The following is a 14,015-nucleotide window of genomic DNA, read 5'->3' on the forward strand; positions in this document are numbered from 1 at the left end:
TGAGGTCTAGAGAAATAAAATGGCAAGTAACAGTCAGAAAATCTGACTAGTTATCCGAATTTTAAATTATTATCGATGCAAATTAAGTATACATCCTATGGAAAATGAATTATACAACTGTGGCCAGGGAGGGGAGGGGTAAACGGGGAAAGCAAAGGAAAGGGTGACATTGTCTAAAAAGAAATGAACTCATAACATGACTTATGAAATGGTAACTCCTCTGTACAACACTTTACTAATAACAACAAAATTATTGTTAAAGCAAGAAAAAAGAAATTGCTTAAGCCTATCAAAACACTTCCACAGAACATCCACTTCCGACAGAAAGTCTCCAGGTCTCTTGGTTTACCAGTGTTTCACTGTTTTTTAGACTAGGTTTTCTTTTAATCAATTATGAGTCATAATTCAATAGTTGGCCATGAAATCAATTCAGTAAACTGTAATCATGTTTTAGTAACATTAAACAATGCGCTCCCATCATCCCAGCTATCAGGAAATATAAATAGAAGGGTCATAGTTCAAACTGGAGCTGGGTATAAATGAAAGACTATTTAAAATATAACTAAAGAAAAAAGAGTAAGATTGTAGCTCAAGAGCACCTGGCTAGTAAGCACAAGGCTAGTTCCAACCTCAGTACTGAGGGAAAAAATAGAAAAGAACTTAAGCTCTGATTGTACTGAGTCATCTTGTGTCAAAACTGTTTATGTATGAAACAATAAACTTTCTGATAATTTTTAAAAAATAAAAAATTAATATGCTCCCTACAACAAAAACTATAAAACATAAAGTTGATGATCACATGAGAACATGAAAAGACATCCTGTGTTCAAAGATTGAAAGAGAGGATTAAAATGTCTATATTTAGGGCATTGATGGCTCATCCTTGTAATCCTAGCCTTTCAGGAGGCTGAGATTATCATTTGAAGTCAGCCTTGGCAGATAAATCTGAGAGACTCTTATCTTCTAATTCTTAGCAAAAAACTGGAAGAGGAAGAAGAAATATGGTTAAAGTGGTTGAGCACCATCCTTGAGTGAAAAAGCTAAGCAAGAGCACAGGTCCTGAGTTCAAATCCCAGTACAGTACCAAATATATGTAATACCTATTAAAGTACCAATAATATTCCTCACAGAAGTAGAAAATACCTTAAAATTTACAGAAACACACACACACACACACACACACACACACACACACACACACACACACACACACACACACACACACACACACACACACACACACACACACACACACACACACACACCCCAAAACCATCTTGAACCAAAAAAAAATCAAAGTAAAAGGCACTATGTGACCTCACTTCAAAATATATACAAAGCTCTAATAATCAAAGCAACGTGTTGTAAGAACAAGTAGATATGGTAAATAATGCTGCAACAAACATAGTTGTGCTGGTAGCTTTAGTATAGCCTTGTTTGTGATCATTTGGGTAAATGCCCAAAAGTGGGATTGCTGCGAAATGAACCCCAAGATAGGGACACAAGAGGTTTTATCTTTGTCGTTGTTCTTCTTAATGTACTTATAATGTACTATGTGATTTTTTTTTGTTTCTTTTGTATGTTCCTCCCCCACTTATAACTCGTTTTCACTGTATTTGATTCAGGTGCCCTGCATCTTATATATACATTTTTCTAATTTGGGGAGGGGAAGGGAAAAAACAAAATGCTTAAATAGGGAATACAGGTTGACCCATTGTAACAATGAGATGTACAAAACACTATGTTGAAAAGAACTGGGGGGTGCAGGGGATGGTAGGAGTAAAACAAAGGAAGAGGCAATAATGCTGGATAGGAAATGTACTAAATTCCTTCCTCATGTAACTGTAACCCCTCTGTACAGTATTTACAATAAGAATGTATATATAAAAAAGAACAAGTAGACAAATAGAATTGAGACACACATATTAACCAATACATTGACAGTCAATGGATCTTCAACAAAGGTGACAATACACACATTAGGGAAAGATCAGTAAGTAGTGCTGGGCAACTCTGACACCCACAGTATAAAAGAATAAAATGAGACCCTTTGCATTTCTTTTCTTTCTTTCTTTCTTTCTTTTTTTGTCGGTTGTGGGGCTTAAACTCTGGGCTTGGGTACTGTCTCTGCACTCTTTAACTCAAGGCTAATGCTCTATCACTTGAGCCACAGCACCATTTCTGGTTTTCTAGTGGTTTATTGGAGATAAGAGTCTCATGGACTTTCCTGCCCTGGCTAGCGTTGCACCGTGATCCTCAGATCTCAGCCTCCTGAGTAGCTAGGATTACAGGTGTGAACCACCAGCGCCCGGCAAAATTAGACCCTTTCTCTAACAGTTTCAAAAATCAACTCAAAATGGATGAAAGACTTTTAAAGCTAGACCTGAAATTATTAAACTACTGAGAGAAAGCATAGGAGAAATACTCGAGGACATCGGAATGAGCAGACATTTATGGAATAAGATTTTCAGAGCACAGGAAAAACAAAAAAAAATCTAGACAGATGGGAGTGTATCAGGCTCAGTAGCTTTTGCACCGTAAAGAAACAATCAGCAGGATGTAGACACAACCTACAGAATGGCAGAGAACATTCACAAACTGTACTGGCAAGGGTGGTTTCCAGAATAGATGAGAAAGTAAAAACTGAATAGCGAAAAGCCACAAAATCTGTTTTAAGAATAGCTAATTTTTGTTTCTATTAAACAATGAAACATTAAAGATGATCAAAACTTATGGTAACTATTGTTTGTCTTCTCATGTAAGAGGGGTAGAATCTGGGGCTAGAGATGTGGCTCAATAGTAGAGCATTTACTTAGGATGCACAAGACCCTGAGTTCAATCCCTAGCACCACCAAAAAACAAAACAACAACAGCAAACACAAAATCTATAGTGAAATCATTAAGCAATGCACTGGTATCCTAAACAAACGTTCAATAAATGTTCACAAAAAATTAATTAGCTAAGCAGATTGGTCAAATTATAGGTATATGAATGAATAAAAATAATGTTATCTATTAAAAAATTTTCCCAAACTTAACTTTGCTATTGTCATCCTCTAAACTGTGTAAACTGAACATTTCTATGCTTTAAAATAGTTTTTAATACAGTTGAGGTTTTCAAAAGGATTTATCCCTAGAATTAAACACATTTACTTAATTTCAAAGATGTTATCTGCATATATTGTCAGAATACAGTAAGTATAGCTTTCATGCTTCTTTTACATTTTTATTTATAAGATAATTCATATTTCTCCTTTACAATGGGGTTCTGTTTTTAAGTTATTTTTTTTCTGAATACTCAACACATGATCATCTGTAACTTATTTAGGTAGAAGTCAACTTCTCAAATAGTTTGAATTTCATGGATTCAATCAATTACATTATATCTAATGATGCTAAAATACATTCATTTCTGAAAACTACTGACCACATTAACCATCATTTATTTTTAAAAAACTGAAGTGCTCCTATACTAACCAGCCAAAAATACAAGACACAATTATATCTAATAATACTATACTATCTAACTAAAATATGTAAAACATATCCAAATCTGACTGAAGCACTCATTGCACTGTTTTTTGTTTTGGATAATATCAGGAAAAATTCACTCAGCTGTCTTACAGTGAATTATTAGACAAAATTGCTGCTTTATGTATTTTAAGTCTCTGGGTATTGTTAATATTCAACACACAAATTAACAAGAACTACCATTGATTAGTAAGAAACAGGTAAGAAGGTAAGAAGGAAGTTTGCGAAGCAATGTTTATTGAGAAACAGACAAGTCCTCAAACTTCCAAATATTCATAGCACTTCAGTCAGTGTGTAAATTGGCTTTTGTAGAATCTAAAACTTACTACTTGGTCTGTCACACACAACCCTGAGATCATTCTCTGGAAGTGCAAGAGTTCAAATAATAGAGAAGCAAACACTCCTACAAAAATCACAGAAAGAGGAAATTATCCTTTGAGTAACATTTATAATTTGGCACAATTACATTCATGATCACACCTGTATCCCTAGGCACATAATTAAATAAGGTTCCTTGAAAATATCAGATTAAAATAAGCAGGATGAAAAGTGAACAATTTGTTTCCACTCAACCTAAAATTGCTGCAAAGCTAGGACAACATGTAATAAATTTAAAATATTTATAATAAGCCATCCAGTCTCAATATCATGACATGTTTAGTTCCCTCTTGAAACCGCAAAATTGGAAACTAAAATACAGCAAGAGAGGTGTTTCTAACCATATGTGAAACACAGAAATGATTACACATTGTGAGTTATAATAGGGATACATGATTATTAAATGTACCTAGAGAAAACTGTCACTTTCAACATTAAAACCGAGTTTCTGTAATATAGTTGTTCAAAGTTAGCTATACCCTTCAAGCCCCACTATTTACAAATGCAGAATTGTTAGTAAATTTTTCTTTTCTTTTTTAAAATAACATTAACATTACCTGCTTCTGTAGCCATCTTTCATGCCTCCGTTGCCTCCTTCTCAGACTCCTCAACTTGCTTCTTTCTCTTTTATTCAGCCTTTGGTTAATGGTGCCTAGTGAAAAACTGGCGGAATGCAGGAAGTCCAGAGGAGACAGCTGTTCTTCTTGCTCTGAGGCCTCCAGCATGCTCCTCCCAGTGGAGGGCAGATCCATCACAAAAGTCAGGTTGCTGGTATTAGTAGTGTGGTCAGAGTACACTGAAGAAGCTTCTAGTCCACACTGAAATTCTCCTCTTTGTGTCTGGGTCTCACGGGAAGCCACTGAAAACCTTTGAAGCAGCATATTAGGATCAAAACGGGATGGATTCTGAAAAGAACAGCTATTTTTACTAGACTGTAAAGGCAGTCCTGAAAGGTCGATGGGCTGTGTTTCATTTAGCCTGGGGTAAGCTGTAATCTTACTATGTATTTGGTACAAAGTGGGTAATAAAGTCCGTTTCTCACTGATGTTCAAATCTAAACTATGTGATTTCCTATGAAACGCTCTAGTGCATCTGCCAGTCACCAGCTGGGGAACAAAACGCTGGTATTTGGGATCTGACGTTTTGAAGAGCAGTTTTTCATTCTTCATCTCAAAGTATGTGGCCCGTACCTCTAGGCAGAGTGCTTCTGTTAATCTTCCAAGACCATTATTATTTTGGGCCATATTTAAAAGCTTATGGTTTCTGGTTTTGGAGCTACCACCTGTCGGCAGAGTTTTCTTGTCACAACCTGACTGAACTCTGGGATGTGACATGGATTTCAGCGATGGTCTCATTAGTCCGTCTGCCTGTGCTGGTTGATAATCAGTACGGCTCTTAGAGAGATGGACAGCTGCAAGCTGGCCACAGGAACATTTTGGAGCGCTGACAAAATTAAAGCCCCCTAAGCGAGCCCCACAAAAAGGGCAATTCAGTTTTCCAACTGTCCACTGGGCCTACAGGTAATAAAAGAAAAGGAAGACAATGCTTTCATTGTAATGTAGCCAGAGAGAATGTGAGTTTAGGGGGGAAAAAAAGAAAAGACAAAAGCCAACCCCATGGAAGTTTTTAATGCTACAGAAAAGACTAGCTTTCTGTTTTCTGATTAGCAGACAGAACAGCAAATGGAAACAAGCATTCTAATAGAGATAAGCAGAAACAACGTTCTAGAATGATAACATATTGCAAATCATGCCTAACCAACCATACGCCTAAAAATTCCAAAAGAGCGTCTCTTAAACAATAGGTTGAATATGGATACAGTGTGAACTAATGAAGAGAAATACTCCATGAAACTAGGAAGCAAATTAGTCTACAGAGCTTCATTTGCAAGTAAAATCTCACAGAAAAGTGTCTGTTTTGATACCCTTCTTGCATACCAAGCACGGGGGAGGGAAACTTCCCAACCAACAGAATAAAGATCTTCCTGGCTTTTTACAGGCAACCCAAAGATCTTGACTGCATACATCACATGGTGCATTTTCCAGACGTGGGTTAGAAATTAATGATGAACTCGCCTTAAACTTATCTTTTCCCCAAAGGAAATGGAGTATCTGTAGTATTCTAATATGCCTTATAAAGTTCAGGACACTTTACCAGCTGTACGCTGGGCATTCTCCCAGAAATTATTACAGTATGAGAATGGATACAGAGCTATCTACTAAAACTTAAGGGCTATTTTTTAAACCAAAATATTCAATGGAGAAAGTAATTATATTTCTCCAAAAACCATGTACTTTCTAAAAGGCATTTTATATTGTGCGAAAGTAACTATCATATTAACAAGATGAGTTCTTGCTCTTACAATAAAGCAGGTTAGGAATACAATAGGTCTTCATCAATGTCACCCCTTTCAAGATTTTCACCTATCTTTCCCAACCCATTCCATCCTACACTTTTCTTAATGTTGCAGGAAATGCACTGCTTTAAAACAAAACAAAAACAAAAAAACAACTGTATTCTTTTCTTCTTCTTGTCTTCACTAATCTACTCTCCTTCCCTTGCCACTACCCAACCTCTTTCAAGTACCTCTTTCCTGGTGTTTATTTTGTTGAACTTGAATTTAGCCTTTCTAAGAAATTACTCTAAGTTCTCCCCTAAAGCTAGCCTGTTTCAGGTAATAAATATATGTATATTTGCATACCACTCAAAGCATTTACTTACATATTTATAAACTAATTCTAGCTTCCACATATGAGAAAAAACATGCAACTTCTTAACATGTAGTAGTTTCTTTTCTTTGTTCTTTTTTAGTATTTTCATTTTGGTTATACTAATAAGAGTTATTACTTATACAGATTATGTTTATGTTTGACTCTGTGTGTGTGTGTGTGTGTGTGTGTGTGTGTGTGTGTGACACACACACAAGACAATTCATTCACTTTGCAGGTTACTATTCTAGGTGCTGAGGATATACTAATGACCAAACTACAAAATTCTCTGAGTCCTAGTATGGTAACTAAGTGGTTTACAAAGTAAGTAATCTCTGTATGTATATGTTATGTGTGTATATTTAAGTATATATTGTGTCATATACATGCTTGTGTATATTTGCAAATAATGAGTATTACTGTGTGAATGGTCTACAGAGTATAGAGAGGTATATGATAAAATTGGGGAAGATAGAAGGATAAAGTAAGAAGGGACAGTTGATAGTTGGCTAGGCAAGGTCTCAATAATTTTTAAAAAATGTAGAAATGTGAGAACTGGATGTGTACCTATTGGAGGAACATTCAAAGAAGAGAAAAGACCAAGTTCAAAACCTGAGACAGAAAAGTGCCACGAATGCCCCGGTTACAGTGAACAATCCAGTAAGTATAGTCAGGTGTCACCACCCTGCTCATGTGTCTGTTGTTGTTGTTGGTGGTGGTGGTTTTTTTTGGGTCCAGTTGTGGGGCCTGAACTCTGGGCCTGGGCGCTTGTCCCTCAGCTCTTCAGCTCAAGGCTAGCACTCTGCCACTTGAGCCACAGTGCCACTTCCAGCTTTTTTCTTTTTGTTTATGTGGTGCTGAGGAATCGAACCCAGGGCCTCATGCATGCAAGGTAAGCGCTCTACCACTGAGCCACCTTCCCAGCCCTTGCTCATGTGTTTTGAAAACAACATATCAAAGACACAAGCTCTAAAAGGAGGACAAAGATATTTCAGTGGTTGTATATTCCTACTTTACCTCAAAATGAAGAAACTTACTCTTTGTACCAGGCAGGTTATCCATTCTGGAAGGGCCTCTGCATTCATGTGCCACAGGTGACAGCTATGCTGGGCATCCAGTGACTGTCTCTCCTGGTATATCAAACAAACGCTGTTAGTAATGATCACCTCCCAAGTCGTCTCACCAGGTCGATAGTTAAGTAACATTCAAAAACACAAATTCAATTTTTGCTAGAAAGAACTACTCACGGTCCTCTCCTTCCCTTGTTCCATGATTGAAAATAAACCCACAGTGATTGAGAAAAATTACAGGAAAGAACTACCTATAATTAAAAATAAAAGCCAGCCAGATACCAGTGGCTCATGCCTGTAATCCTAGTGACTTGAGAGGTAAGATCTGAGGACTGAGGTCCAAAGCCAGCCAGAGCAGAAAAGTTCCTGAGACTCTTATCTCCAATAAACTTCCCAGAAAAAGCTGGAAGTGGTACTATGGCTCAAGTGGTAGAGCAATATCCTTGAGTACAAAGAGGCTCAGGAACATCTCCCAGGCCCTGAATTCAAGCCCCAGGACTGGTAAAAATAAAATAAAAGTCACCCTGCTCCAATTACTGAAATTACCAAATGAAGTCTAAAATTTATTAGTAAAGTGCTTTCTTTTCTTTTCTTTATTTTCTTGTGTGTAAGACAAAAAAGTACCATTTGTGGTAATGACCCCAAACCTTCAAAGTCTGATTCCATCAAGATTCTACTTCTGACAAAATAAAGAAGCTGCCATGTTCTCTATCATAATCATCAATAAACATAGAGGAGATGGGGGAGAGAAACAATGAGGTTCAAGGAACCCAATACCCCAAACCATGCTACATTGACATACTGAAAAGCAACAGAAGCAGGGAGATCTTTCTGGCTTTCTTCCTGCCCTTTTCCCTGAAGCAGGACAAAACTAAGGAAAGATTTCTGACCTTCTCTAAAGTAGGCCATGATGCGCTCCTGTGAGAGGTACTCCGACTTATGCCAGGAGGAAAGTAACAATCTTATCACAGAGAATATTCTGAACAGACAGAGCATGCTAAATTTGTTACAAACATAAGATAATACCTCTTCCCTTTCGTATTTCCTCATGACCATCTGTTAACATTCTCCTACATAACAGCACACAGGTTTAAATATTTCTGCAGAGTCTCATTTCCTTACCAAGGCTTTTCTGTCACATAAAATTATGTTAAATAGGTCTGCATGATTTTCTCTTGTGAATATGTCTTTTAAATCTATGAATCTCCCTTATAGAAACAATTTTGTAAGTGGCTGAAAAAAAGCTGATTAGACTTCACCTGTACATGATCAACAATAATTTAAACAGAGATATCTTTCTGAAGTAGATTTGAGAAATAAATGTGATACAGAGATAAAATAGCTTCTCAAGAGTCAGAAAGATACTGGGCAGACCAGAGTAGCAATGTGTATATCTTTTCTACATATGTGATTTTAAGCCAGCTAATTTTCCTCTTTGGGTCTCAATTTCTTTACCTGTAATTGGGTAGATAATTGGTTAAGGGTAGGAAATCTTTTGTGGGCCACAAAATTCCACTCTATGAAGTGACTGGAAGGAATTCGTTGAAAGGAACAGGGACAAGGCAATGATTCCACCCACTAATACTTTCTCAGGATCAAATGTTTCACTGAATAGCTGTGCAACTTACCAAAACACAATGTTTTCCCATATTTCTCAAGCGGTTATAATAAAGCCAGGTTAACAACCTAACAAGAAAAACTTTAAACACACTTATCTATTAAGTTTGTATTCTAAGTGACACAAGAAGTAGAGCTGACTTCCTTTAAGAATTCTTCCCTGAACAATTCACATTAGATTGTGTCATGGCACCAAGGCCACCCAGAATTTCTAGGCTCAATTTCCCAACTTGGACACACTCTCTCTCCTCTCTCTCTCTCTCTCTCTCTCTCTCTCTCTCTCTCACTCACACACACACACACACACACACACACACACACACACTTACACTGCTTATCTCTTCCATCATTAGATCTTAGTTCAGGTATTAAAAAAAGCTTCAGTATAGTTTATTTGTATATCGGCTAAATCTACAAAGAAGACAAATTAAAAGGAGAAAAAGGGTTCATCTAATGTTCTACATTAGGCTAGATTTCACTATTTTCTTTGTGTGTCTGTGTGTGCGTGCGCGTGCGTGTGCTGGGGCTGAACTCAGGGACCTGGACCTATTACTAGGCTGTCTTATTCATATCTGATGCTCTTCTACTTAATCCATTCCTCTAGTCAAACATTTTGATAGTTAACTGGAGACAGAGTTTTTAGAACTTTTCTGCAGACTGCCTTGGAACCATAATCCTCCAATTTTCAGCTTCCTGAGTAGTTACAATTAAAGGCATGAGCCACTGGTACACATTATTATCATTATTATTATTATTTTCACATATTATTTCTCATACTGTACACCAACAATATTTCATACACAATGAATAATAATCAGGGCTAATCTCTGATCAGTGAGTATTAAGTTACAGCTACACAAGAGAAAGAAGTTCTGATGTGCTATTGACCAGTGCCCAATGTACCATACATTGTGAAATGTAATAGAACTGTGAATGCTTTCTGTCATAAAGTTTCAAGGGGCATGTTTAACCTGACTTAAATATTACAGAATATATATGTATAGAAAAATCATGTTACCCTATCTATGAACATGTACTATTTTTTTTGTTTTCAAGTATTAGTTTAAAATAAATTTGAGTTACGTTTAAATAGAGATACAGGTGGACCCAGTGCAACAATGAGATGTACAAGTTGTTATGTCGAAAATGAACTTTACAGCTTTAGGGGGGGAGGATTGGGTGGGGGGACGGGGGGAGATTAGGAAGGGATGGGAAGGGGAAACAAAGGAGGAGGCTACAATACTTGATAAGAAATGTACTCATTATCTTGCCCATGTAATTGTAATCCCTCTGTACAGTATTTTCACAATTAAAAAAATAAACTAAATTTGATTTTAAAAAGGGAAAAAAGAAAGGTTTTGAATTTTTTCCAATTCTAAAGTATTTTCAACATGGGCTGAACAAATTTTAGAGGGAAACAGGAAGTCCTTGGGAAAGGGTTCTAGTAGGCTCAAGAAATGGTAGTCTCACAAATCATATCTGAACTTTTAATTTTCTTCAAAGAACATAACTTTCCCAACTTTCACTGAGAACAGTATGAGAGGGTCAGGAAAGTACACAAAAATGCAGAGAAAACATTGCTGAATGGAGGCAAGGTCAGGGGAAAAAAAAGGAAAAGCAAGGATTAATCTCTAGCTAAATCACCTAAAGGTTCCTTAACATGTCTCCTCACAAAAGTGCTAAGAATACATGCAAGGGTTTATCTGACTGTTTCCTGCTACAGTGATAAAGGGAAAACCCAGACTGAGAAGGATAAAACTATTGGCTTGAAGATGGCATAATGCTTACCTTGTCTAATCTACTTTATTGAAGCAGAAAACATCTAGAAAACATGTTTTTTAAAACAAGACTCAATGGTTGAAGTAGAAAATATAGATGAGGAGCTTTGTGTGCCAGATGTTATAATGAACTTTTGAAAGATTAAAACAGCATGGTTTTTCTCTGTATTCAATACAATTTGCACTGTATTCAAGTACAGAATAGATGAGAATAACATGAAGAATGATCCAAGCTATATGGTAGAAACAAAGAACAAAAAGAATCCTGGGTGTTATACACAGGTGGCTCAGATCTGTAGTCCTAGCTACTAAGGAGGCTGAGATCTGAGAATCAGAATCAAAGTTCAAAGGCCAGCCTGGAAGAAAAGCATGAAATTCTCAACTCTAATTAATCAGCAAAAAGCCATAAGTGGAAGTGTGACTCAAGTGTTACAGTACCAGCCCTGTGTGAAAAAATTAAGAGACAATGCCTAGGCCCTGACCTCAAGCCCAAGTATCGGCACCAAAAATAAAATAAAATAAATAATAACAACAGTAATGTGGGGGGGGAATGGCTCTAGCAAAACTACAATTGGTTGATTGAAGTCTGTCTCTTCCCAGGCGGAAAACAATAATACTTGGGTCAGAAAGAAATAACATAATAGTAGGGTAGCAGGAAAGAGCTAGAAGAAATGGACATTTGCAACAAGTGCTGGAACCCATACTCTTCCTGGTAACTACAACAACTGACAATGATGTACATTTGTTTATATTAATAAGGTGTATGTTTTATAATTTTTTGAAAGTGCGAAAGAGAAGTGTTATTTAGCTTTTAATGGGAAAGTTACATGAATATGTATATATTGATTAAACACAACAAAATGTCTATTGTATTATCTGTAAACTATACCCTAATAAAACTTATCAAAACCAAAAATAACAAATAAAAATATTCTTCAAGAAAAGTGATCAAGAATCACTTGCAAAATGGTACCATTTTATCTGCATTTTTGCTAATGCAAAAACAAAAGCATTTATTTCACATGTACCACAGAGTACAATATAAATTATTCAGATTAAATTATATTGCAAATGGAGACTTAAAAACTGTTTGGATTTTTCCCCTTAATGTTTATCATAATTTGGTTCTCTAAGAGGGTAATTCTGTCAAAACTATGGTCCAACTTACATCTGTAATCCTAGCTATTCAAGAGTCTGAAATTTGAATAACGCAGTTTGAAGCCAGCATAGGCAGAAAGGTCCATGTGAGTTTTATCTCCATTTAACCAGCAAAATACCAGAAGTGGATCTATGGCTCAAGTAGCTGAATGTCAACCTTGAGTGAAAAAGCTATGAGGGAAGGGATGACATTGTCCTAAAAGAAATGTTGTCATTACTGACTTACATAACTATAACAGCTCTGTATATCACCTTTAAAATAATGATTTAAACAAATTTTAATGTGTAAGGCCTTTTTTCCAAGCCCCAGTATTGCTCCAGAGTTGGTCAGGTTCAGTACTGATGCTTGACCTAAATCAGTTTCTTAAATCTGATAAACTGAGCAGGCAGGAGGGGTTTGGGGTACAGTACAGGTTTTGGGAGGATAAACATTATGACACATGACTAACTGTATTTTTGAAAAGTCTGTCTGCTGATAGCTCCTAACTCCTAAAGCTTTCAAGTTTTAAATATTGTTAAAATTTTTAAAAAGTCAGATAAAATCAGGTTTCAAAAGTTAGTGAAGAAGTAGGAAAAACAGAGAGCAAAGACTTCAAAGAAATGCAACCAGGCCAAGGACCAGGATCTATGCTTCGTGTTCCAGGAATAGGGTTGATTGATTTTCTTATGCTTTCTTATTCAGCCACCTCACTCCATCAGAGTTACTGTTACAAAGCTAGTCCCAAGGACAGGAATACTGAGCCATTAGGAAAGGAAATAAGTTCCCCCAGGCTAACGGCTGAGAGGTAGCAGCTCCCCTTGGGGTTTAAACACACAAAGTGTGCCCTGCCTTTCACTGCCAGGCTCTTAAGTCACAGACTGAAACCACTCTAGGTAGAAACTACTTTTCCTCTTTCAGAAATCCTGAGGTAATGCATTTTCAATTTTAGCAAGAGAACTTCCAAGGCCCAATGGGTCTCTACTTGTTCCCCAAGCAGCAACCAGACTACATGGAAACAAGCCAACATGCTTAGTTCCTTTTCCTTCAACCTCCAGCCCCATACAATATTATCAAATTTGCCACGTCAAGGAGAAATTCTAGTCTTGTTTGGAAGTTAGTATTTCTAAGGCTTCTTCATTCTAAAGAATCTGTGTGGAAAGACTTGGAAAAAATCATATTAAGTGAAATAGCCAGACCCAAAGAAACATAGACTCCATGGTTTCCCTCATTTGTAATAATTAGTATATGTCTAGGATAGTCCTAGCAGAGGATCACAATAACACAATAGCTATGTACATATGGCCATATAAGATGATGCTAAGCATATGAAGTCCAAGACATGGAAGCAAGAAGTTTTTCTTTGTTGTTGTTGTTTTTTAATATACTGCATGAAGTTAGTTCTTTTTTCTTTCATTTCTTTTTTTTCCTTTGCTTTATCCCCTGCTGTCACTGTATTTGATTTTGGTGTCCTGTGTCTTGAATATACATTTTTCTGAATTAGGGAAGGAAGAGGAATAACAAAATGGTGAGACAAAGGACAAAGGGTGAACCAAAGTAACAGTGATACTCACAAGACACTATGTTGGAAATGAACTTTACAACTTGGAGACAGGGCAATTGGGGGTGAGGGAAAGTGGGAGAAAAATGAGGGAGGGGGTAACAATGTTCAAAAGAAATGGGGCTGGGAAGGTGGCTCAGTGGTAGAATGCTTGCTTGAGCTGAAGAGCTGAGGGACAGCGCCCAGGCCCAGAGTTCAGGCCCCACAATCAGACCGCCCCCCCCCCCCCCGCCAAAA

General features: G+C 36.9%; 1 protein-coding gene across 1 annotated transcript in view; it reads right to left on the minus strand.

The window, feature by feature from the left end:
• Positions 1-14,015, minus strand: part of Rnf180 (ring finger protein 180) — a 123,472-nt gene that overhangs the window by 83,125 nt on the left and 26,332 nt on the right. The window contains exons 3-4 of the mRNA XM_042690907.1: positions 7,655-7,747; positions 4,467-5,423 (exon numbers count right to left, since the gene is read on the minus strand). Of these exons, the coding sequence (XP_042546841.1) occupies positions 4,467-5,423; positions 7,655-7,747 (1,050 nt within the window). The remainder of the gene's footprint in view (positions 1-4,466; positions 5,424-7,654; positions 7,748-14,015) is intronic.

The sequence above is a fragment of the Dipodomys spectabilis genome, unplaced genomic scaffold (genome assembly GCF_019054845.1).
Source record: "Dipodomys spectabilis isolate Male_0828 unplaced genomic scaffold, ASM1905484v1 ptg000140l, whole genome shotgun sequence".
NCBI lineage: Eukaryota > Metazoa > Chordata > Mammalia > Rodentia > Heteromyidae > Dipodomys > Dipodomys spectabilis.